Source organism: Callorhinus ursinus, unplaced genomic scaffold (genome assembly GCF_003265705.2).
Source record: "Callorhinus ursinus isolate GAN/ISIS: 27379988/994484 unplaced genomic scaffold, GSC_fseal_2.0 scaffold46, whole genome shotgun sequence".
Lineage (NCBI taxonomy): Eukaryota > Metazoa > Chordata > Mammalia > Carnivora > Otariidae > Callorhinus > Callorhinus ursinus.
Genome location: NW_027397108.1, coordinates 9,907,036 through 9,932,499, shown reverse-complemented (window position 1 = coordinate 9,932,499; position 25,464 = coordinate 9,907,036). Strand labels below are relative to the sequence as shown.

At 48.2% G+C, this 25,464-nt stretch overlaps 1 protein-coding gene across 2 annotated transcripts in view; it reads left to right on the top strand.

The window, feature by feature from the left end:
• The window catches only part of ZCCHC14 (zinc finger CCHC-type containing 14), a 56,068-nt gene that overhangs the window by 7,764 nt on the left and 22,840 nt on the right, over window positions 1-25,464 (top strand). For both annotated transcript variants that reach the window (XR_012375217.1, XM_025860333.2), the window contains exons 2-3: window positions 14,656-14,779; window positions 24,356-24,429. Coding sequence is in view for 1 of the 2 variants with exons in the window: in XM_025860333.2 (XP_025716118.1) it covers window positions 14,656-14,779; window positions 24,356-24,429 (198 nt within the window). In the remaining variant the exon portion in view is untranslated. The remainder of the gene's footprint in view (window positions 1-14,655; window positions 14,780-24,355; window positions 24,430-25,464) is intronic.

Sequence of the window (25,464 nt, the reverse complement as noted above, 5' to 3'; positions counted from 1 at the left end):
CCATCCCCCCGGCCTGGGTCTAGTCTACTGTGACAGCCCATCCCCCCTGGCCCCACTCAGCCTCTTAACACCAGGTCTCATGGTGTCCCTGGAATGGTCTTTGTAAGATGCCTATAGGATTGTTACTCTCCAACATGCAGGTCTTAGCAGGGCATGCTGTGGCCTTTGTGATCTGTCCACTGTTTGTCTGTACTCACCTCTGTCTATACTTGAGGTTCTTTATGTTTACTGCAATCCCTCTTTCCCCTGAGCCTCTATAGATCCTGTTCTCTCAGATGGGACACCCGGTACCTGGGGCTCCCTAGCCCCCAGTTCTTGGCTCACACTTACAAGCCTTCTGTGGCCTTCTTCTGTCCTAGACCTTATCATACTCTACTGAAGTGGGTTTCATTACATTTCCGTCACCAGACTTGACTTGTTGGAGGGCAGAGACTGTCTCTTTCAGTCCAGAGCCTCATGGTCCCTGCCACCCAGCAGGGGTTGTGTCTTGAGCATCTGTGAAAGCCAAGTGGGAGGGAGGTGTTGGACGTTTATGAAAGGCCACTCTAGTGAAAACAATTTTTTCCTTCATGCTTTGCTTTTTCTATGGTCCTGTCAGTAACACCTGTTACCAAGTCACACTCTTCCTTACTGGGCTTGTGTGGCTATTTCTCTTGTGCATTATATAGCTGTGGATTCCAGGGAGTTTTTAACATCAGTATTTTACTTTATTAATTTTCAAAAGCTGGTATTAAAAGCTTCCTGTGGGATCAACTCTCTGTGATTGATGGTATTACCCCATGACAGAGTAAAGTGTACGGACCATCCACGGGGCGCTGGAAGGGCGTGAGCTCTCTGGTGCTCTGTGGACCTGCCTCCCGTGACTTTGCTGTTGGAGTGGTGCTGGCAGCCCTAGCAGTAAGGCTCTTGTGATTCTGGTCCTCACACGTTTACAGAAGTATAGATCACGGTAAGCCTTGGTGTTAGAGTTTCCTACAGAATGGCAGTAAACCAAACGAGTATTCATCATGCCAATTAAAGTGTGGTTTATATTCTTCTAGACTTTCAACAGGGACACCAGATTAATTAGAAGGGAGCATTACAGAGTCATGTCCTAATTATTTGGGACTTTTATGTTAACACTTCAGTAGAATTACTAGAAAGAAATTATATCCTCAGGTTTCTTACTGAGTCACAGTGAATCTAATTAAAACATGTATATGTAGGAACGACTTCTGGAAATATAGTCTAGACTAGAAAAAATAACTTTGTGGAAGGAGGAGAATTAATTTATGGGGAAGAGGATCCCTTCTCCCATCTCGTTTGGGCATTTCAACAAAATAAAAAAGCTTGGGACTAATGCTACCAACCTAGCCCTAATACCGTGAATAAAATCAGTGAGACACTTCGAAAGTACCGGGTCCAGGGGTTGTGTGGTGGCGGTGCGTGGTGTGCGTGCCGGACCTGGACACCGTTCATCCCCTGCTGCGATCGGGGCCTGCTCACTTTCCTCCTGACCGCGGCTTCTGGGCCCATGAGTTTTCTTGTGTGGGCGCTTTCGCAAGGTGTGAGACTTCTGGGAACACTTGTTGTGCAGTGGTTTTTTTTATTTTTAAAAATGAGGTATGAAGCTTGTGAGCTGGTGTCCTACTAATATTTGTATTGAGGAGGGTAATTGACCAGTCAAAAGGATATTTTTCTTCCAGAATGATCAATAAAGAGAGGAAGGAGAGGACAGGCAGTGAGAGGGAATGATGCCAGTGCTAACAGTTCCGTTTGCTGTGCTCATGCGCTGCTCTGCGAGCTTCCCATGTATTTATTTAGTCCTCAGAACAGCTCCATAGTTCCCATCTGTCTTTGTGCCCATTTTAGCAGTGAGAATTAAGTGTAAGTAATTTGCCAAAGGTGACATTAGTAAGTGGCTATTTTTATTATGTGAAGCCAAAAGTATATTTAACAATGTTTTCACTTCATCATTAAAAGTTAGAGGGAAATGCGAAGGTCGTGACACGAGAACGGGGCCTCTGGGGCTCGCGGGCCCCTGTGCTGTGGTAGGTGTGGACTCCACGGTGTTGTCATTGTCGTGAGAGCACGATGGCTGCCCACGGTGTTCATTCCCGTAGCCCCTCACATATGTGCGCTTCAAGAAGGGCGCACGTTTATGTGTATCGTTTCAGGTGGCTTTCAGTCTTTTGAGTTTCGGTAAATGTGTGATGCTCTGTAACCGAGCCCCTGTGGAGATCTAGAACGTTGCTGTCACTGCTTTTTCCTGGTCAGTTCAGGCCTCCCCCTTCCTCCCACCTTTAACTGTGTTTTTGTTTTTTCCAGTATTGATTAGTGTCCTAGAACTTCATTCAAGTGGAATCATTTTAGCCCTTGGCTCTCGGCGTGCCCCGTTGCATTCTTTTCCCTGGTTTGTCTAGGGATCACGAACCCAGATTAACTTTGCACAGCGCACCTCAGCCCACCTGGGTGGGGTGAGTGCTGCCCGGCTTGGCGTGAACTGTTAAGACTCTTGCACTTGTACTGCGGCCATTTATCCTCTCTGTCCTTCATGCTGTGGTCACCATACCCATTATTTCTACATGTGCTGGACACCCCAGTGATACCAGAGTACCTTTTGCTTTAATACGAATGTATTTTTAAAAATTAAGAAGAAAATATGGTCTTATTTACCCACATATTTGGTGTTCTCAGTGCTTTCCATTCCTCACTGAAGAGCCAGTTCGTTACTATGTCCCTTTAGTCAGGAAAACTTTCCTTAAGCATTTTTTGGAGTCTGGGTCTGTGGGTTAGAAATTCCCTTAGTTTTCTTTCATCCAAGAATGTTTGACTTCTACCTGTGTTGTGACAGGGCATTAACCTGGACGTAGGAGTCTTTGTTGACAGCCTTCCCTCTGCATGGAAGGGAGGGGAGGCCGGGGCCCTCCGGTGGCCGCTGGCCCACGCTGGCTCCTCCCACCGCCCCGGCGTGCGCCCTCGCCATTGGTGTGGGGCTGCCTGGCTGTGAAGCGCCCAGTGCTGTTTGCTTGAATCTGTCTTGTTTGGTGTTCTCTGAACTTATTGGATCTGTAAGTTTATGTCTTTTACTAAATTTGAGAAATTTTCACTCATAATTTTCCATAGTTTTTCCTGTCTCATTTCCTTCCTTTTGGGACTCCCCTGTAGGGATGTTAAGGCTTCTGATATTATTCCACAGGTCCCAGATGCTTTTTCTTTTCTTACCCAGTTTTTTTCTTCTCTCTTTTTTTGGGGGACTGGACACTTTCAGTTGATCTGTCTTGAAATTTTGCAGGTCTTCTAGTAATTCCAAACTGCTGTTAAGCTCATCCAGTGGATTTTTTAGTTCAGAAATAGCATTTGTTTCATTTTAGAATTTCTATTTGAATTCTTTTTTATGACTTTAAGGGTTTATTTATTTTTTTTAGAGCAGCTCTAAGTTCACAGATAAATTGAATGTCATAATCATCCAAAGTCTGTGGTTTACGTCAGGGTTCACTCTTGGTGTTGTACAGGTTATGGGTTCGGACAAATGTATAATGACGGGTGTCTACCACCGTGGTACCTCCCAGCGTATTTGCACTGTCTTAAAGTCCTCTGGACTCTCTGCCTTTTCACCACCCCCCTTTAGCCCCTGACCTTTCACCATCTCCATAGTTCTGCCTTTTTCAGAGTGTCATCCAGGTGGGGTCACACTGGATGTAGACTTTTCAGGTACGCATTTCATTTTCCTCCATGCCTTTTCATGACTTGACAGCTCCTTTTATTATTGCTGAATAATATTCCTTTGTGTGGATGGACACACACATCCATGTGTTCATTTATGTATTCCCTTACTGTGGGACATCTTGATTGCTTCTTGAATTTTCATATTTTAAGAGTTTCCATTTCTCTCTTGAGATGTTCCTTTGATTCTTACATCACAAATGTTTGCTTTTCTTTTGTTGAGCTTTGTTTTAACAGCCACTTCATGCTGCTTGCCTCTGATTCCAGCATATGACTCGTCTTGTGCTCGGCCCCGTTTTTCTTTGTATGGTCACGTTCTTGTCTCTTTACGTGTCTAGTAATGATGGATTGCTTCTTGGATTTTGTGAATGAGACACTGTAGAAACCCTGGATTTTGTTTGGTCCTCCTGCAGAGTATCGGGTGGTGGCTTAGTTTGTCTGAGCAGGCAGCACACTTGGCCTGACTCAGACTCTGGAACGCTCTTCGTCTGTTGAGTGCCGTTTGCAGTCTCCGGTGGTTTGGTGTTAGCCTGGCTTCTTGGGTCCTGCCCCACGTGTGCCTATTTCAGGGGCTCACCCAGAGGTGCAGGCAGAATTTATATGCAGAATTAGACATGTTCCCCATCTTTTTTTTTTTTAAGATTTGATTTATTTGACAGAGAGCAAGAGCGCATGTGGACGCACAGGTAGAGGGAGGGGCAAAGGGAGAGGGAGAAGCAGGCTCTCCGTGGGGAGCCTGACACGGGGCTCCATCCCAGGACCCCGGGACCGTGACCTGAGCCGAAGGCAGACGCTTCACCGACTGAGCCACCCAGGCGCCCCTAGACGTGTTTTCCCTTCTAAGGCACTATGCTGTCAGGGACTTCTCCCTCACTTTGCTGCCATTATATTTTACCAGAATTCTGATCTTGGGCTCCTCAAATCAGCAGGACTGTGGAATTCAAGCTGAGCTTCAACTGCTACTTTTTCTGATGTGCCTGCAGCACATCAAACCCACCCAGTACAAATCTCTTTTTCCGAGTGTAGAGCTTCCTTTAGTTTCTGCCTGCTTTTGGTCATGTTCAGTTTCTTGTTCTTTTAATACTTTGTCCAGAGCTTGTGGTTATCTGTAGGAAGGTTGGTCTGAATACTCAGCCATTTTTTTTTTTTAAAGATTTTATTTATTTATTTGCCAGAGAGAGAGAGAGGGAGAGTACAAGCAGGGGGAGTGGCAGGCAGAGGGAGAAGCAGGCTCCTTGCTAAGCAAGGAGCCCGATGTGGGACTCAATCCCAGGACCCTGAGATCATGACCTGAGCTGAAGGCAGACTCTTAACGATCTGAGCCACCCAGGCGCCCCAGTACTCAGCCATTATTGAAAGTAGAACCACCTGCTTTTTATAATCCACATGTTGTGGTAAAATACGGGCCATGTGTTGTAGGAAGGATTAATTCTCTCTAAGCAAGTGTAGCTGTGAAGGAGGGTTTTATAGTAACTGTGACATTTGTCCTTACAAAGAATGAGGCTCAGTGTGGAGGAGAAACGAGCTGGCCTGGTGCCTTGAAATCAGAGTGTTGTTGGAGAATGTCAGTGGGGTGATTATTAGGTGTTCTGGTCCTGAGTAGGTAGGTGCTGAGGAGCTGGAAGTGAGCTGGTGGGGGGAGTGTGGAAGGGCGGTGTGGGCTCTGGTCTCCCTGCTGTTGTGGGGCTCCTGTGAGCAGATACCGTCTCCCTGTTGGGTGCAGGGTCTGCTTGTATCTGCTGTGGGAGGTCAGTCTTGGTGTCTTTTCTGTTCAGTCCAGTTGAGCCCTTTCTGGCCTGACCTTCCCTTCATGGCTAACCATAGGGGCCTGGTCTCTGACTCTCTGAGCAGCTTTGCCTTGCTCCTAATAGGTGTCCAGTCAAGACTCATTAAGTGGAACTTGTGGCTTCTATCGAAATAAAACCCAAGGGCATGTTTTACTGACACTTGGTGCACCTTTGATATGCTCTTGTTCTCATCCAGATGCTTCCTGGTCATTTCTAGCTTGTTTTAGTGCTTGTCCTTTCCCATCCTGGATGTCTAAATGCTCTGTGACTGAACTCCTGTCATGGCCAGTATCTCATGGGGGTCATAAAACAACCGTCTTAATGTGCTAACAGCTCTGAATGGTTCATCTCAGGCGTTGCATATTGGGAACCAAAATGGTCATTATAGCAGAGTTTATTTATTAGTATTAGACACTGAGCCAGTTTCTCAAAGAAATCCCCAATATTTAAACTACTTGTGACCAAAATAGGCATAACAGTGCTGGGTGCATATGCCCTTAACGTCAGAAGTCTTGAAGGTGGCGCGTGCGGATTGAGGCCCTGCCTTAGCGGGCTCCGTGCCGTGGGGGAGGGGCTGCGGCCTGTGCACCCGAAGCTCTGGCTACTCTTCACCATTTTCCATAGCACACTGGTCACATGATGTAAGCATTTCTGGAAGGGAAAGGAAAGAGCTTCCTGGATGCATTGTTCTACATTCACATGCAGTGTTGTCCTCGAGTTTATTAAGATTGGGTTGTTCCCATATGGCTGTGCCTTTTTAAATTCTTGTCAGTTGTCGCTCCTTCCTGCTAACGTTGTACCTTCCTCTAGCAACCATTGGTTTCTTTTACTCCCCTGTCCTCACCTGAAATTTGCACCTGTTCTCTGGAGAACACACCAAGCCTGTTGGCGCTGTGTTTAAAGTGACCGTCTGAGATGCTGGTCGTGTGGCTGTTCCGAGGGAAGAGCCTTCCTGCCACACCTCCTCCTCCTCTGACCTGGGCCATGGTGGCTGTTTGTGGAGCACCTGCTATGTGACTGGCTCCACAAGAGCCACTTTCTGGGTACTAGCTGCTCTAATCCTGCACAAGCCAAGGAAGTGGATTAGGGTGCTACTTGAACCCCTTTCTGTAGGTTTGCGTAGCTGGAAGTGTCATCTTTAGCCACCTAGGGCCCTTGACTTTGAATGCATGCTGAGTCTGCCCTGCAAGTCTCTGGGCAGGGATCCTGGGTACTCGCAGAGCTGTTTGTAACTGACCCCGCCCCCCAGGTTCTAGTTTAATTGGTCTGTTGGGGCTGCCCTGCAGTCTGAATTTGTAAGAGCTTCTCGGTGTGCACGCGAGTGTGCACCGGGTGTGCACACTGAGGCCTGGGAACTCCTGGGAGAGGCTGCTCTGCTCTGAAGGCTGCTGGTGGAAGGACTTGGTTTTGTAGTCATTTTGCTGGAACTCATCTAGCAAAGTACTTGGTACCTTTTGCCGAGATTTTGAGCAGTAATCTTTCTCTTTTTTAATGAGTACAGCTCTAGGGTAAGAAATTTTAAAAGGAATGTTTTTTCGTGGAGAACGGTTTCTGGTTAGCATTGGCTTTCACTTGGCCTAAGTCAGCAAATAGCTTTCACTACTAAACTATCTATTTTCCTTTTCTGGTTTTGAGAGACACATAATTACTATTTTAGTAAAATGCTTACAAATCACTTTTCTTTTTGATTTTATGTATTTTTTTTCCCACTGAGTTAAAAGTGTTTAACAGATGATACTCTTTCCTGTATGGAGGTGGGTTGCTTGGAAAACAAACTGAAAATAAATGAGTCTGTTTGTCGACACTCTGGAGCTCGTGTCTGTGCTTGAGGGCCCCGGCCCCCGCTGCCCCTTGATATTCATAAGCTTCAGGCAGGAAGGCCTTCTGCCTCAGGGTTCCACACTTTCCGTTTCGGTGCCTGAAAGGCCCCTCCTTTGCTTGGCTGGCTCCTCCAGTTTGGCCTCACCCAAGCAGTCCCTGCACCCACAGAGTCCATACCCTGCCCCTTGGAGTTGCCTTAGTTGTTGCCGTGTCTGCCCCCCACGTCCGGTCCCCTGGCAGCATCTGCCCCACCTGTCTGGGCCATTCAGCACCTCAGAGTGAACCATCGGTTTTATTTTATTTTTTTAATTTTAAAGATTTTTATTTATTTATTTAACAGAGATAGAGAGCACAAGTAGGCAGAGCGGCAAGCAGAGGCAGAGGGAGAAGCAGGCTTCCCGCTGAGCAGGGAGCCCGATGTGGGGCTTGATCCCAGGACCCTGGGATCATGACCTGAGCCGAAGGCAGCTGCTTAACAACTGAGCCACCCAGATGCCTGGTGCCATTTGGTTTTAGAAGCTGCTTCTGTTTTCCTGTGTTGTGTTCCTGTCTTGTAGGAAGTTACTTACGCTGAGACTTAGTAGCTTCTAACTTTTGTTTCTGGTTCTAATAGTAACCGTTCCTTGCAGAAGAATTGGAAAATAGAAAAATACTTTTAGAAAATCACCCAAAGATACTAAACGTTATTAGTATTGTGGTGTTTTCTTCTGTCTTCAGTGCCTGTGTGCATGCACTGGTGACATGTTCCGCTTCATCCCCAGGATCTGAGTGTGAGCATCCCCAAGCCTTTTGTTTTTTAAAATTATCTTTTAAAGGCTGCATAATATTTAATCATATGGGTGTGAATTTATTTACATGTTTAGATTATTATTAGTCTTACTGGGTGTTTCTGTCATTTGCAGATACGTATATATTTTGCTGTTTTAAAGCTAAGTTGAACCTCCTTGTACACAAACCTATGACTGTATCACTGATTGTGTTCTTAGGATAGATTATTCCCAGACAGATTAGTAGATCCAGAGCTCCTGTATTGGCATAATAAAAGATTGCTACATACGCCTAGTTTTTGTGAAGACAGTTGACCCATTTTGCACTTGCTCCCATTGTAACAGTAGGAACATTGACTCTTAAGAATGTTTTGTTGAACTGTACTTCAAATGATAAATGATCTTTCTAGCTGCTCCGTGCTGTTTTTAGAATAGGTGATCACTGGTCTTGGTGGAGTCCGTGTTTCAGTGGCTTGTCTGTTGAGAGAAGGTAGCCCCCAGCTTCCGGTGAGGGGCCATGGAGAGTGGTGGCGTGTGGAGCTCTTCCCAGGTGGGCGTGGCCACAGACCGTTGAGTTGATGTGCGCTCAGGACGAATCAGCCTCGTGGAAGCGGTTCTCTGCCAGGACATCAGAGGTGTGTGTCTCTTCCAGGTGTCCTCACGGAGCCGGTGTCCCCCGGGGCACTTCTGCCTCTCCCACCATGTCCCAGCCAGACTGGTGGCCAAAGGAACAAGAGCAGCTGACGTTCTGTTGAATATTGACTGCCCAGCACTCTACTTTAAGTGCATTTTTTATATGAAGTGGGCACCGTTATCCCCACTTTGCACTGGGGGAGACTGGACCTGAGCGACGTGGATCCTGGCTGCCCGTCACAGCCAGCAGGGGCTGCTGGAACAAGTGCTGTGGCCTCTGTAAGGGGCTCTGCTCTCCCTGGATTTGACCCACACTGACCAACTCGAGAAGCTTGATAGCTGCAGGACTGCCCCCTACTGGTCGGGTGACCTTGGGGGGGATCTCCTGCTGTTCCAACTGGAGAGAGTTACAAGGGTTGAGTAGGTTGGCGTGGTTACAAGCAGATTGCATCCATGATTAGAAAGGTATAAAGTGTGCTCATAATTCTAGTCACTCTCGTTTTTTTATTCTCCATGGCCTCTTCCCATATGTTCACATCTCGGGCATTCCGTGCACAGCAGTTTTTTTTTGTTTTTGTTTTTTTTTTTTATTATTATTAAGACAACAGGTTTATTGAGATGCAGTTCACAAACCATCCAGTTTATCCACTTAAAATGTACAATTCGATGGCTTTTCGTATATTCACAGAGTTGTGCAAACATCACCATCATCACTTCCAGAACATTTTCATCACCCCACGAAGAAACCCCCGGGCCCCTTAGCAGTCACTGTTCATCGCCCCTCCCCCAACTCCTGGCAAGCACCCATCAGCTTTCCGTCTCTGTGATTTTCTTATTCTGAACATTTCATAGAAACAGAAGCCTAGAGTCGGTGGCCTTTTGCATCTGGTTTCTTAGCGTCCTGTTTTCAAGCATCATCCATGTCTGTGCGCGCGTCTTCCGGTCTCACAGGTGTGCGTCCAGGAGTGGAACTGCTCACGTATTGCTTACTCTGTGTTTAGCCTTTTGGAGCCGCCAGGCTGCTTTTACTCCCTGCTCATTGCCATCATGCACGTCTCCTCCACTGGCTGTTTTTGCAAAAGCGACTTTGCTTCCTCAATCAAGGCAGTTGACATTGGAAAGCAAGCGCCGTGCACAGCAGTTTTAAGCTGAACTGCTGTCTTTTTTTTTTTTTTAAGATACTATTTATTTATTTGAGAGAGAGAATGAGAGACAGAGAGCACGAGAGGGAAGAGGGTCAGAGGGAGAAGCAGACTCCCGCTGAGCAGGGAGCCCGATGTGGGACTCGATCCCGGGACTCTAGGATCATGACCCGAGCCGAAGGCAGTTGCCCAACCAACTGAGCCACCCAGGCGCCCTGATGAACTGCTGTCTTAACCGCCTCTTGGTGGCACAGCCTGGCTCGCCATCTCGTTCCCAGCCCTGCGCACGGCTGTCGTCTTACTTACAGCCCTCAGGCACAGCGCTTCATTGTTACTGTGTGCATCACTGCAGGGGAGAAACCTCACAGAGATGCCATGTTGACTGTGTCTGGGTGTATCTGACGGTAGAATCTGGAACTAACTTCATGGTAGGGGAAAGGCTGGCCATCGTCTTTTTGTAGGAGTTCCCCTAAGAGATTCTTCGGGGGGCCTCACCATTGAGAACCATCACCTTGGGAATAAATACACGGGGCTCTCCTGTTGCCTGCTGCAGCACCTTCAGTTTCTTAACCTTGATTACTGAAGATTTGTTTATATTACAGCACAACTGGGATACTGAGACTTTGGTTTTCCAGCATATTCACTATTGCTTTGCCAGATTTTTCTTAAAAACTCCCTGCCATCACTCAGATGTTGAACGTTTGCACGCTTGCTGCATGCCTTGCACTCTGCCTGCCTCTGTCCCATCCAATGACTTTGAAAGATCTTTAATGAAATCGATTTTCAAAAATGAAACCTCTCTGCTAACAGTTGTGGTTCTGGTCCCTGAGTATTAAAGTGAGTTTTCAACACAAAGCCTCAGGCAGCCTGTGTTCTTCTGGTCTCTCTGGTCAGAGGCCAGCACTGAGGGAACCTTTGAGGAAAGCATCTATTTGAGGGAGCGGACGGACGGGCAGGAGCCTCGCTGCTGGCCCACCTCGCATCTCCAGGCTGATGTGCTACGCTTTGGCATCTTTGTCCCTTACCCTTGGAAGGGGCCTCGGAGTTCGTCCGACCTCATTTTCTGTGCAGAGCTGGGGTTCCGTTTCACATCCCACCTGAGGGGAGGTGGTTTGGCCTTTGGACGTTCTGACCACGGTGAGCTGCTTCATCTTGAAACAGTCTTGCAGCGCCTGAGAGGAATGCAGAGTCTCAGGCCCCTCCTGACCTTCTCAGTCAGAACCTGCACTTTAGAAACTGTGGAAGCCTTGTGCACGTGGAAGTTGGGAGACCGAGTCATGCCAGTGAGAGGGCTAGCGCTCAGAGCTGGGGCGTCAGCTGCTTGCATCCCAGGCTGGCACTGTCTCCCCGCGTGTGCAGCCCCTGTCGGACCACATCACTTTCCTGGAGGCACCCCAGACTGGAGCATGTGCCTCATGCCTAGGAACGTGCTCCAGAGTCCGATTTCATTCATGCTCACGGCTCGGTCAATCCTGTGTTAGATCCGGTGAAATACTGTGCTGGTTGTGTAGTGTGTCACTGAGAACGCAGACATTTTACTTTGAAGTAGGGGTGCCGTTTTTGTCCAGTTAATCCTGATTTCACTAAAACTTGGTGAAATGGTCAGATTTTTCAGACACCCATTAGGTGCCTGTGTCATATAAGGTGCTGTTCGAAGTCCAGAGGGTACGGCAGCGAACAAAACAGACAAAAAGTCCCTACTTTATTGAGCTTTGAGGGGGCCTAAGAAGGTCACACAAGCGTAGACGTGACATCTGTGAGGGGTCCGTGCAGATGCGTATGGGGTCTGGGGGGCCCTCCAGGCAGATCCTGGCTGCCAGGCCCACCCCGGTGGCCACAGTGGGTTGAGTGGAGGGGAGAAGTGAGAGGTGACAGGTCCCCTGCAGGTCGTGGCAGAGGCTGTCTGGAGGTGGGACGGTGATCAGCTGGTCCCGGGGGCACAGGAAGTGTCCATTGAGTGAGAAAGCGAGGTGCTCACAGGACAGAAGACTTGGAACTTCATGGAAGCGGCTGAGTCGGGCTGGTTGTTGGAGAGCATCTTCGTGTTGCCCTTCCAGCCGTAGCAGGAGGCGACATTTGGAACTGATCAAGTCTTTTATTCTCGTGTCCATCAGGCTCATGACTGGAGCGCCGCTTGTGAGCGTGAGTCAGAGAGCATCTGAGTTGAACTGCGGAGGTCACATGGGGCAAATTAACTTAACCAAAAATAACCCCAAACACAGCATTTCTGGGAAATGCAGGGGAAGAGAGCTTTCAATGTAAACAAAGGAGCAAAGTCAAGATAAAGGCTTGGTTGGAAAAAGTGAGCATTTGGAAAACTAGGAAGAGACACTCTGGTAAAACACAGTGAGGCAAACAAGTATTTCTTTTCTGCTGATTATAATTTTAAAGAGTTTTCTTTTCCATGTTTGTGTTGTCGGCATGGCATGTGCTTCCATAGTGTGACTCTTAGGCTTTCCCCTTCTCCTGGGAACGGTGGCGCATGGACCTACACCCTTACCTATCCTGTCAGCCCATGGAAGGAGCTTCCTGTCCCCCCGGGTGACACCTGGTCCTCACAGGGGCTGACCAGACAACAGGCCTCCTGTGCTTTGCACTCTGGCTGAGGGGCCCAGTGCACAGGACAAAAGAACACCATGACCAGTGTCCAGGCCCCACTCCAGAAATTCTGATTGGGTGGGGGTGGGAGACACACGTTCTTGCTGGGCCTTGGGGGTTCCCCACGCCTCGAGGTTGAGAACCACCTATCCAGTGCAGTTGTCTGTACCTACCAGGCTGTGCTCGAGGCAAGCATCCTGGCTGGGCTGTGTTCTCTCCCTGCCCCTGCTTCGACCCTTCCAGAGGCAAGAGTCCGGAGGCTGGTTTTCTGTTTAGGGTGCTTTCGGGTGGGCATGGGTGTGCACATCTGCGTGTGCGGGTTCATCACTAGCAAGGTTGGCACTTCTGTGGTTGGTTGTCCGGACAACTCAGCCTCACCCTTTTGCAGTTGAGGACTTAGACATACTTCCCAAGGGAGCCCGGAGGACATGGAGGCTCGTGTGAGCCAGGCCAGAGCTGATGGCATCTGCTGTGGTTAGGTTTATTACAAGAGTTAAAAATGTTAATCTCCTAAGTTGTTTCCCAAAGTGATATTTACTGTTTGGAACTAAAAGTCTTGCCCTTTCATTAATTACTTGTAGGTGTTGGTTCTTTTATCTTATTTAATAGGAAAGAAGTTCGTTCCTGGAATACTCTGATCATTGGATGACACTTTGCTGAATCTGAGGGAAATAATCCATTTTTGTTAAATGACAAATATAAGTAATTTAAATTTTAACTGTCTTGATAATATCTTGGTAGTGTTATCCAAAAAACTGACTTTTTAGAGGAGTCTTGGTGGCTAGGATTTATTTCCTTGGGCTCTGTGAACTTCCACATTCTGCTACACTGTGCTGGGGGCATATGCGGAGGCCTCCCTGCAGTGGCTTTGACGTGGGTGGGTGGGAGGGGAGAGGGCTTGCTGGGTACCCGGCATGCGCAGTCTGTCCGGAACATAGTGGCTGTCGCCGTGCTGCAGGCGTGGGGGCATCTCTGGCCTCTCCTGCTGGCCCTCTGCCTGCTCTGGGCTCCCAGGCTCCTCCGATGGGCCCCGCCCCCTGCCTTCCAGCGAGTGACGCTGACTAATGAAAACCAAGGGCCAGCCAGGCGTGCGTCTGGTCGACTCCACATCAGGATGGAGACCAGTGGTCAAAACCTTGCCCCTTCTTTGTATGTGTAGCATAGTGTTTCTCACCCTTTAAAACTCACACGTGTCTTGATAAACTAAAATCTTGACTCTCCTTTGAAATTTTGCTATATATTAAATTGTGACTCTGAGGAAGTCAAATCATTGGTCACTTTCATTCTTCTCAAGCCTACAAGGACTCAATAAATTTTGGCTGTGAACTTTTTAGGTACTGGTCCTTGATAAGGGGGAAAAATGAAAGTGCTTGCCCCCACCGCAGGCGCCCCGGGGGCTCTCCTCTCTTCTCCGATGTCACTGCGGTTCACCATGTGCCGTCTCCTCCCGGCTCTCCTCCCGCCTCTGGCTGTGTGTTTGCACAGACACGCTGGCGGCAGGCAGAGAGCAGGAGGACGGGAAGCCCGCGTGAACTTGGTGGGGTTCTGAAGGGCTGCTGTCGCAGGGGCCGGGCACCCGCCCACCTTCGTCTGGTCGGGGCTGTATGCTCAGCTGTTTCGGAGGCTGTCTGCTTTGCACTCTTACAGAAGCTGCTGCTGTGAGCGCCATCCCCCCCCTTTTCTCACGTGTAACTTCGTGTGATGAATTCCTAGAAGTGAGATTGTAGGGTAACGTTAGCCTGTGTACCCCATGTAGATCCAGTTGTAGTCTCTTCTTGACTGTTCTTTTTAGAGCATTTGTGACTTCTTCAAGATTTATAGGACAGCGTCAGGTCCAGCTGTGTAATTAATTTTATAGGGAACTCTATGATTTGAACAAACAAAATACAAAGTTTTACCGCAGAGGGGGGTATGTAGCTCGCGGAAGCTCGGCTGAGCCCGTGCAGGCGCACGAAGCAGCGGCACAGCCGAGCTCCCACGTGCATGCGCACTTAACCTGGCTGGTTTTAAGTTTCAGTGGTGAGGAGGAAATGGGTGCAGGAAGTGCTCATTGTTACGGTATTGTATAAGTAGTGTTTTATATAAAATTTTTACATGAAAATTGAAACTACAATAAATATCAGTGGCTTTAAGGTAACAGTAAAAATCATTCCACATGGACCAGATGGAAGAAAATAAGATGATTTTTTTTTGTCCTCCCAGGTGACTCCAAGAACTGAGGCCCCCGTCAGCAGCGTGAGTAATAGTTTGGAGAATGCACTACATACATCGGCACATTCCACGGAGGAGTTGCTACCCAAGAGGACTGTGGGGAAACACTCCAAAGGTGAGTCCATCTGTGGGAGGGCTCCAAGGGAGAGAGGTGCACCAGGGTGTGGAAAGCAGGTCTTCGTGATGCTCTGTGGTTAAATACTTTGAGATCTTTCATCAGCTGTGGTCTTTTGTATGGTATGCTATTTTTCTAAATTGTACAAGTAATATATGAACATATGTTGGCTGTAAAAGTCTTAAATACTGATGTTTATTAAGGGAAAAAATGAAAGTTGTTGCACTCTCCTCCCTGCCCCATACCAAATACGTCCTAAATTCTAGAGAAGGACTATCCTGTAGAACTTTCTGCAGAGATAATGGAATGTTCTCTCTCTGCACTAACTCAGGTGCCATCAGCCACATGTACCTTTTGAGCACTTGAAATGAGCCTCATGCAACCAAGGACCTGAAATTTTATATTTATTTCCTTTGCATTGGAACTGCGATAGGTCCGCGTGGATAGGGGCCACCATATTGGACAGCACCGCTCTGGAGATGGCAGAGGGTACATCTCAGATGAAGTTGAGTCTTCTTGGTTCTTGGGTCGGCTGGACAGTCAAAGTGTCTCACTTAACCATACAGTTGTAGTCTGAGTGGTGGTGTGGGGACTTCCCAGGAGGCGAGTGCAGGTGACATGTGGGACTCGTGAGGGCCAGGATGGGCCCAACTTGGCCCTGTGATCAAGAGGCCCAGGGCACTCAAGGCTACCCACCTCCTCCCTCACTGGCCTTTGTTCTCCTTTTGTTCATGTCTCAGGCACAGTGTACCTCACGGATGCTTCATAAATACTTCGTTTTTAAAATAAAGCCCCATTCTGAGAATCACAGAGCCAGCTGTCCCTGACTTAGGTCATAGGCTGGAAGTAGACAAATTCTAACTGCTGCCCTGTGTTTATGTGCATAAACGCGTACTGGTACTAAAACTGTGAATCCTCGTAGGTCAGCTCCTAGATGGGGCCGTTGTTGAGAAGATGCAGCAGGGCTTCACCTCCCTGGATGAATAGTTGTCACTCAGGCATAGGGACTTTTCTACCCTGACACTGCCCTTGTCCTTTTTCCTTAGACATGTCACCCTGGGAGAAGTGCCTTCCAGTGAGGTGTTGTGTCCTTTGTCCCTCGACTGTCCAGCATGGGCCCTCTGCCCTGCACCCTCCTTATGTGGGGGGACGGCCTCCTCTTTTCTTTCCCATAGTGCTTTTTCCTTGAGACATAATTATCAAGATCCTCATTCCTATCTTTTAAATATAATTGCAAGATACGTGACTGTTCTCTCTCCGTCCCTTGTCCGTGTGTGGTGGTGCTGAGAGTCCCAGGGGAGCCGGCTTTGGTATCAGGTGCAGCAAACGAAGCATAGTGAGCCAGGTGTTGTTAGTTGTCCACTGTGTTCTCCATTCAGTGGTTCTAAGTAAGCAGTTTCTTCTGCCCAGAATTTGGCAAGCAAGCGAAGTTGGTTTTCTTCGTCACGCTTCTCGTGATGCTCTGCTGGGCCTGGGCGGTTACTCTTGGCAAAGCCTAAAGTCACTGCAAGTGTTATTACTATAGAGTTTTCTCGCTGTCTTTTCTGTATTCTACTTGTATCTTGATTTTTCTCTGCTTCCTTGGAAGTCCTCAGCGATAAAAGAGGTCAGACTTCCATTTGTTTTGTATAAAAGTTCAGGCGATAGCACGGAGGACAGCCAGAAACTGACTGCTCTTGTCAGATGGCGTTCAAGGTGGTGGTCGTATTTCCCTGTGCTCGCTCTTGTGAGGATTTTCAAGTACGGGAGTAGAGGGACGGGGGCAGCTGTTCCTGGCGTCTGGCTTCAGTGGCAGGTATGGGCTGTGCACTCCTCAGGACCGCCACGTGGCACTGCCGGACTCGCCTGGAGAGAGCTCAGAGCCCACGTGTTCCGGCTTGCCGTACTGACGCGTAGGGAAGCATCTGTGACATGCAGAGTGAGGTTGAAATTACTTGTAGTGATGTGCTCGGTGAGAGTTCTATAACTTGGTTTTCTGGGTTGGAGGAGTTAGTTTTATTAGAATTGTCCTCGTGTGAGACTGGGAGTCTCCGCAAGCTTAATGATACCACAGACTGCTTAGCTGCAGTCCTAAAACCTGGTCTCCAGACTGCTTTGCATTCTTAAAACTTACGGATTCTAAAGAACTTTTGTTTATGTAGGTTATACCTATAGATATTTATCATATTAGAAGTTAAAACTGGGATTTTTTTTTTTCTTGAATAAATGCTTTTTGTCGTGTACCACTGTGGTTTTTGTGTTTGTTGTGCGGCAGCTTTATGACAGAGGGTAATGTCAAAGTCAAGCTCCAAAAGTCTTGTCCTGTTGGTGACACAGAAGATTAGAGTAGGAGTTCTGATAAGAAGCATGACCGTAAAACCCGGCTTCTGGAAGACCCGGTAGCAGGCTGCCTTGCTCGTGCCGCACTGGGGATCGAAGGTGCGTTTGGAATTGAGGTGTTTGTATCATTTTAATTTGTCTGTTGGCTCTTTCAACATTTTATTAAGACTTTGAAACATACAATAAAGTTCAGAGAATTTTACAGTGAACGCCTACCATCCAGATTCCATAATTTCATTTTATTTTACCTGCTTCTTCCCTTATCTATCTCTCCATCCATGAAGACATTGCATTTTTTGGTGCATTTCAGAGTAAGTTGTTCTGTTGACTTTTTTGCTATGTTTTTGTGCATTATTATTATTTGTTGAAACTGGTTGTTTGCAACCTTCCTCAGCCAACGAGTCTCATTTGAAGCATAGAACAGAGTTGTCTGAGTGATGGTTTCTCATCCCCTAAAGAAAGAGTGACCTGGACACATAGTCAAGCTGACCGTCCCACAGGGCTTCTTTCAGACAGCAGGGCTCAGCTCTGTTTGAGTCCCCGTCGAGGGAAGCTACAGGGATCACAGCACACATCTGTCACTTTTCAGGCCTTGCCTTGAATTCATAGCCAACCACTGGATGCAGAGCGTGAGAACCGTGCAGCGTGCCCAGTGGTGAACTGAAGCCCGGCGTGCCGGCCCACGGGGGTCCGCTGTTCAAAGTGCAGGAAGGTTTTTGGCCTCTTGATGTCCTGTTGATGGCAGAGAATCGGCCGTGGTGGAAGTATTTACACCTTGGAAGCGGGTACAGGCCGCAGAGGAGGGGCTGTCCCGCAGCCAGCCATGACACATTCTACAGAGGTCCGCTGCAGTAGCCCCCCCACCCCCAGCCTGTCCTGTCTGCTGTGGTTGTGTCCGCCCCGTGCACGCGTGCTGTGCACCCACAGCCCAGCTCTGGGAAGAGCAGGTGGTTCCCTGTGACCCGTGAGCCCTGGCACCCTGACTTCAGCACCCTCCTCTCTCAAGCTGTCATGAGAGGTCACGACAGGTCAGCTCCTATCTTCGCTTGGCATATCTGATCCACCCCGCCCACCACCACCACTCTGTCCTTTCTTGTTTCTTTCCGTTTTTAAACCGTGGACCGTCCTACATCCGGAGGCGTTGGGGTGACGTCCTCCGTTGGTCTCCTGGTAACACACCTCCTGGTTCTCCTCCTGCCTCTCTGTCTGCTCGTTCCCTGTGAAACCCCCCTTCTGTCTGCCCCTGAGACGCTGGTGCTGTCTGGCCTCCTCTCTGGTGTCCACTCACGCTCCGTTTGTCTTCTGTTCACCTGTTGATGACTTTGAGATCTGAGTGTTCAGCTGAGACCCCTGCCGGGAACCCCGAGTTGCTGTGAATATTTCCACTGAGGTGGCCTGCTGGCACCTCTGCTGTGTGCCCGGGATGGACCCATCACTCCCATTGCCGCCCCTAAAATGAGTTTCCAGTATACGCGATGGGTGCCGACCTTCCGGCGTTTGGAGCCACACCTTCAGGCCCACCCCAGCTCCCTGCCCCCCACGAGCGGGCTCAGCCTCACAGCCCTGGTGGGTGTGGCTCTGCGGGGCCATCACTGTGGCCGCCATCCTGGTTCAGGCCTCCAGCCCCTCTGCCACCTGTGGGTTCTCCTGTCTGGTCCATCCCCAAGCAGGGACCCGCCCTGCAGCTGGACCACAGTGCCCCTACTTAGGAAGCTTGTCACGGGGCTTGCACTAGGTGCCCCCTCAGTGTGTGTGTGCACCTCACTGATGTCACAGGCCTGTGAAGTAGGGGCCAGTCTTCCTTTTGTTCAGGGACTCAGTAACTACCCAGGGTCACTGAGCTGGAAAGTGTCACATTTCTAACGGAACTGGTCTGACAGCAGAGCCCACAGGCTTACCTTGACCTGCCTGGAGGAGGCCTGCTGTGGGGTTCGTGGGGTGTGTGGGGTTTGTGGGTCGGCCTCATCTTGTCCTCGTATGCCCGCTCTGGTCTCCTGTCACTCCTCTGGGTTGCTGGCTCTAGCCGTGAGCACACTTCCTCAGACGCCCTGCCCTGTCCTGCCTGGGCCTTGATCACCACGTCCCTCTGCTCAGATGGGCTCTTCCCTTTGAAGCCCACCTCTCATGTCACTGCTGTGAACTTTGTAATTTTTGTGTCACTTATGGTTAGTGCTGTGCCTGGAACATACTAATGCTGAATAAAATGTTTGCCTTAATATTTAAATAAGTGAAAAACCCTTAGGCCCTTAGATTCAAGTGCCATATCACTAACCATTCAAATAGAATATATATGTTTTCATTTCCTACTTTTGCTACTTGAGAAGAAACCTTTTATCAGCTTTATATTTTCTAGATCGTGCCATGTACTACTCTTGTTTCTATTTATATTTCTAGAGAATTAACAAATTAAATTAATGCAAGGTAGCTAGATGATTAAAAAAATCAAAGAAAAACAAATAAGGGAATTCTTAAATATAACATGATATGTCCCAGAAAGATGTCAGAGAGGAGGCTCAGGTTAATCAGTGAAGTAGTGAATGCTCAGATTTTAACAATAGCTGAAAAACTGCTTCTAAAAATGATCCTCACTAACACGGACAACCACACGGAAGGGAGAAGGTCTGTCGATACATGAGGAATATTATTATCCAGCTGAGACCTTTAAGAATATAGTTTTTCAATTTTTAGATGAAAACTAGATTTCAGTAATAAAAATTTAAGCAGGAAGCATCTTTTTTTTTTTTTTAAAGATTTTATTTATTTATTAGAGAGAGTGCGCACAAGCAGGGGGAGCGGAAGCCATAGGGAGAGGGAGAAGCAGGCTCCCCGAGAGCAAGGAGCCCGATGCGGGGCTCTATCCCAGGACCCTGAGATCATGACCTGAGCCGAAGGCAGACGCTTAACTGACTGAGCCACGCAGGCGCTCCTAAGCAGGAAGCATTTCAAATGTTACTCTGGTTCAGTTTCTTTATTTTAAGTAGGAAGACATTGAGTTATTTTGTATAGGACTCGGGAGAAGGAGGTGTTTGTGAGGGGTGGGGGGGGGGTGGATGATCATGCATCTTTCCTTACAGTCATAAATGATACACTTCTGACTTTGATAGCTTGTAGTGTAGTTTTGGTAAGTTTTAAAGTGGTTTCCTATGTGGGGCACATAGAAATTAAACTGACCAAAGATACATGGAAATCAAGTAAAGGATCTATGGAAGAAAAGTACCAACTACTCAGTTTTTTCCAGAAGAGTTTAGGGTACAAAGGGAAGTTTCAGAAGAGTGACTCATTCTTGGAACACATTAAAGCTATTACCTATAGGTGTCTGAGATCTACGTGTGATGTGACAGTCAGCTCTCGTAAATCACTTGAAGATGCTTGGCAGTGAGGGTGACCCTTAGAACACGGCCGTTTGAAGTGGGAACTCCCAGGGCTGCAATGGCGAGAATGTGTTCCTGGTCCTGGGCTTGTCGCTGCCGGCTGAGAGGCCTTTGGGTCTGGCTCAGCCCTAAACCGTCTGTGACTTTTTGTCACCCCCGCCCCCATTCAGATGCCCAGTCCTGCTTCAGGATGTTTGGAACCCCTCCCTGGACTGCTTGAGCAGTGCCTTTGTATTTCTCTCCCACACAAATTCCCTCCCACATTTTCCAGTTACATTAGCGTACTGGTTTTTGAAATTAGGTATCGATTCAATGATAGAAGTGGTAGTTCAGTGCAATTAGATGTTTTATTGAAGGCCATGTGGTCTGACTTGTGGGACTGGAGGCAGATTCCTCCTGTGCATCTTGAATGAGAAAAGAAGGAAAGTTAAAACAAACCATCTTAAAAGGAGAACGCACATCCCACTTTGCTTTCTCAGTTCAGCATGAGCGAGCCAGCTGGCCTAGACTCGGGTACCTTTGCCTGGACCCCGTCAGTCCTCGACAGATGTGCCTGCATGCCAGTCCAGACCCCAGCCCGTTTCTCCCCACATAGGAGCCCTCCTGCCTGGTCCACCTTCCAAGTGCGCCTCTGTGGCCTTTCTGTCTGGGAGTCGTGGGTGATGCGAATCTCATCCCTACATGATAGATTGATTTCTAGCTCCTCAGACCTAGCCATGATTGCTTGCACTCTTCAGAAAACCGTTGAGACTTGTACATGCCAGTTAGATGACCATCTGTAGGACTGACCAGGGCAGTGTGAGGGACAGGGATCTCACTATATCTACCAGGAGAGAAGTGGATCGTAAACAGATGTTTGTGTACATATGGGAATGAATACCCTTTAAAATCATGAAACTACATTATGGAAGTTTGGGATAAATACTCATAATTCCACCACCAAACCCAGTGATCCTTGTCAGCTTTGATAACTTATTTTTCATCTTTCTTTTACATTTTAAACAGCTATAGCCATGTTACACATACAATTTGTAATTTTTTAGTTAATATTACAAGCTCTTTTCATGTTTTTGTTGTTGAAATCATGGTCTTTAACGTGAGCTCCAAAATTGAGAACATGTTTGACCATCTTTGAAGCGTAATGGAAGACCCCTAGCCCCCACCCCGCGTCAGCCACTATTGCCCCCACACCCACTGCAGATGTCTCCACAGGGACAAGTCCACTGCCGGTGAAATAGCAGAGCTCCCCTGCGGTGCCTGGTGCCCGCACATGCTGCCCGTGGGTGGTGTAGTGGCGCCGCTCGCTCCGATCGCCGTCCTGGACAGGCCTCCCAGGATGCAGCCACAGAGTTCCAGGTGCCTCTGTTCCTTGCAGACAGCTGGAACAGCGTTCATCTGTTTTCCACATGCTCCTGTCCAAAGATGAGTCACTTCCGCCTTCAGTCCAGTTGGGATTTTCTCTCTTGACTTTTTTTCATAAATCCTAATATTATTCAGTCCTGGGACATTTAGGTGCGCTTTGCTGTCCTGTGGCCAGGGAAAATGCTGACTACATTTTTCTGTGTTCATTGACTTCGTATGTTCTATTGTTTAAAAAGGGGGAAGATCTAGGTTAGAGTGATGTCATTGTGGGTCAGTTTTTAAAAAATGCCTATTGGGAAAACATAAAAGCTGTTTATTTGCTGACAGTCTGATGGAGGAGGCCAGACAGGAACAGCGAGTGGTTTCACTGAGTGAAAATAGGGAGGTATGCAACCTCGAAATGTGTGTTCTTTGTTTTGCCAGAAAGGAAACTTTTTTTTTTTTAAGTAATTCCTTCCTGTAAGGTGCTATTTTAAGCTTAAAATACTTTAAACCGAATGGCTTCTCGTATCTCCCGAGATGCATATCGACCCTGAGGCCACTTTACAAAATTAGGGAGGCCTCAGAGAGAACCGTTTAGCAGGTAAAGGGTCTTCTCTGAAACAGCCAGTAACCTCTGCGAGTGAGGACCCATCTGTCACGTTTGCTGCCCTGTTCGCAGCCCCTAGAATTTGACCTTGTGCACAGTAGGAATCTGATAGGACATGTTGGTGAGTGAACAATTGTTGGTTTTAGAGCAAGGATCGCACATTTTTCTGCACGGATCCAGATAGTAAATATTTTTGGCTTCGGGAGGCATAGGGTCTCTGGCACAATGGCTGGGCTCTGCTGTCGTGGGGTGGAGGGCAGCCACTGACAGTATGTAAACAAAAGGCGTGGCTGCATGCCAACGAAGCTGTTTACACAAGCAGGCCCAGGGCAGCCTCCAGTTGGCCAGCCCCGCTTAGACCCGTGCTGTCCAGTGGAAGTCTCTGTGATGACCGAATGTTCTGTGTACTGCACAGCATGGCAGCCACTAGCCCCACCTGGCTGTGGAGCACTTAGGATGGGATTACTGCAACCAAAGAAGTGGATTTTTGATTCTGTTCGGTTGTAATTAATACAAATGTAAATAGTCACATGTGGTTAGTTGCTGCGGTGTTGGGCGTTGCAAGGTTAGAACCTTCCCCGAAGCACGTTGCACAGAGTGGTTTGTTGTTCTCTGGGAGACCTGTACACGGGAGGGGAAGAAAGAGTTCTGTAGCCCCCCAAACTGGGGAATTGTTAATAAGAATAGACTTGTTCATTTCAGGACTGCTCAGAGCCTTTAATATTCTAATGTACAAGACAGTCTACCAGAAAGTCTTAGATTTTTTCCTCTGAGCTTTTTGACCGTGAAGCTTTCTGCGGGTGCCCTTGAACATCTTAGAGCACCGGTGTTCTTGGAGAAGACCTTGGGAGATGCCGGTGTGGCAGGCCAGGACACTGGGCATCTGCAGGACATGGAGCTTAATAGTTTCAGAGGTTCTGTTAAGTGTTTCCCCTTGGACAGTTAGGTTTGAAAGGTCTGTGGAAGTCCCCGTAGTCCATGGCCATGGGCTCTCTGGGACCGTGAAAACTGACATGGAGGAAGACGTGTGTAACACGCACTGAAGCCCCTCGTCTGTCGTGGACTCTACTTGTTCACTGCATAGGGGGGTGACTAGATTGTCCGTGTCTGCAGACAACATAGACACTCCAGGAATCCATCCCGTTAGCACTTGAGAAACATTCTCATTTGAATTGGAAATAGGACGTGCACACCTCCGTGTGGTTTGGGAGTTTGGAACCTGCATCACGTTTGTAAGTGGCTGTTTTATCTTGAGCAAATGTTTGTGCTCCAGATACTTGCATTTTCAAACTAGTTTGTGCGTAAGAACTTAACTGTACCCTTTTGGTTCTGAGGAGACACAGGATGCAGCCCTGTGAGTTCGAGGGCAGAGTGGCACTGCCGCGCGGGGGCTGGGGCCGTGCTTTGTCCCCTGCGGCGCTGGTGCTGGGCCGCTGCGGCCCCGGACTCCCCGTTCTGCTCTTCAGAGGCAGCACTAGGAGCCTTCCGTGCTGCCTTGACTACCGCCAGCCGGGCCCTGTCACAGGACCGTGACACCGTCACAGCCGACAATGTGGAATTTTTCCGAAGTCGGAGCAGATCCTACCGCATCTGCCCTCATAATTGGGGTCTGTACCCTCGTGCATTCCCGTCAACTCCTGTTCTCTTTCCAAGGACCGTTCTCTTTTCTATGATTTGTTTTCATGTTTGGCCTTTTTTTTTTTTTCTGTTCCGCTTTTTAAATTCCCCTCTATTCCCGAGTGTGACAGCGTTCTGCTTTCCTCTTCAGCCCTTCCTCCCAGGCGAGCACTCGGCAGAGGAGAGCACGCGGCGCTGGCGTCCAAAGCCTCGTTTTGAAAATTGCTAAAATATCAAATGCTAACTAATATGTGCCCCAAGGTTTTATTTCATTTTTATAATTTTGTTTGTTGTTGTTGTTGTTTTTTGCTTTTACAGTGAGTGTTGAAAAGATAGACCTGAAGGGATTATCTCACAAAAAAAGTGAAAGAAATGTTGAATGTTCCTTTGAGGTAAGATGCCAAGTTTTTTTTCCCTTTTCTCCCCTAAGGGGTAGGAAGGAAACATTTGCCATGCGTAGATACTTAGCTTGATCTAAATGGAAGATGGGCTGTACCAATGCTGTGGGAGGCAGAAAGCCGGGCCTGGGCCACGGGCGGGCAGTCTCCTGAGAGCCTGTGTGCTGAGCGTTGTCTAGACTGGCGTGCTCGGCTACTGCTGCTTGGTCACCAAAGTTGGCTGACACAGGGACACCGTGTGAAAATTGAGACACACTGCATATTAGGATTGGAGGCCCGCAGGAACTGTGGCCCGGCGGCCTCACAGTGTGCTGGGAGCTGTGCCCCATGAGGTCCTTGGGGGCCTGGGCTCCCCCCAGTTGACTGCCTTGATATCCCTGGGGTGTGCGCCCTCAGCCTCATGGTCCAGGGTAGTAGCCAGGGCGCTAGTCCTCACGTTTTCATTCCAGGTAGCAAGATATAGGATGAAGAGGAGGGAAAACTTTACTTCTCTCTCTCTTTTAAGGAAAATTCTGAAAGTGGCCACTAGACATTTCCACTTATGTTTTGTTGACTCAAACTTAGTTTCTTGGTCCTGCTTAGCTGCAGAGGAGGCTGGGAAATGTGTTCTGGCTGGCCATATCCCCAGGGTTCTGTTACTTGGCTGTCATGTTGTGTGAGGTTCTCCTTTGACCCTGTGCCTGAACACTGATTACTAGGGAGTATTCTCAGGAATAAAAGCTTCTCGTTCGTATCTAGTTTGTATGCTCTGATGCTGTGTGTGGTTCACTAACTTTTCAGAGGGTATAGCTGCATCGAAATACTTTAAATAGTCTCACCACTAAAAGGATAACATCTTCATTTGATTCAGAGGGTGTACTACATTGTGAGAATCCCTTGTTTGGCTACGCATGTGTCTTCAGAATGTTCGGGAAAGACTCACCTAAGGTTTTGGAGGCTGTTGAAACTTGTGACCAGCACCCAGGTTTCAGTACCCAGAGAACCTTGGAATCCCAGCATCTTCAAGGCCTCGTAGAGGTGGGAGCCTAG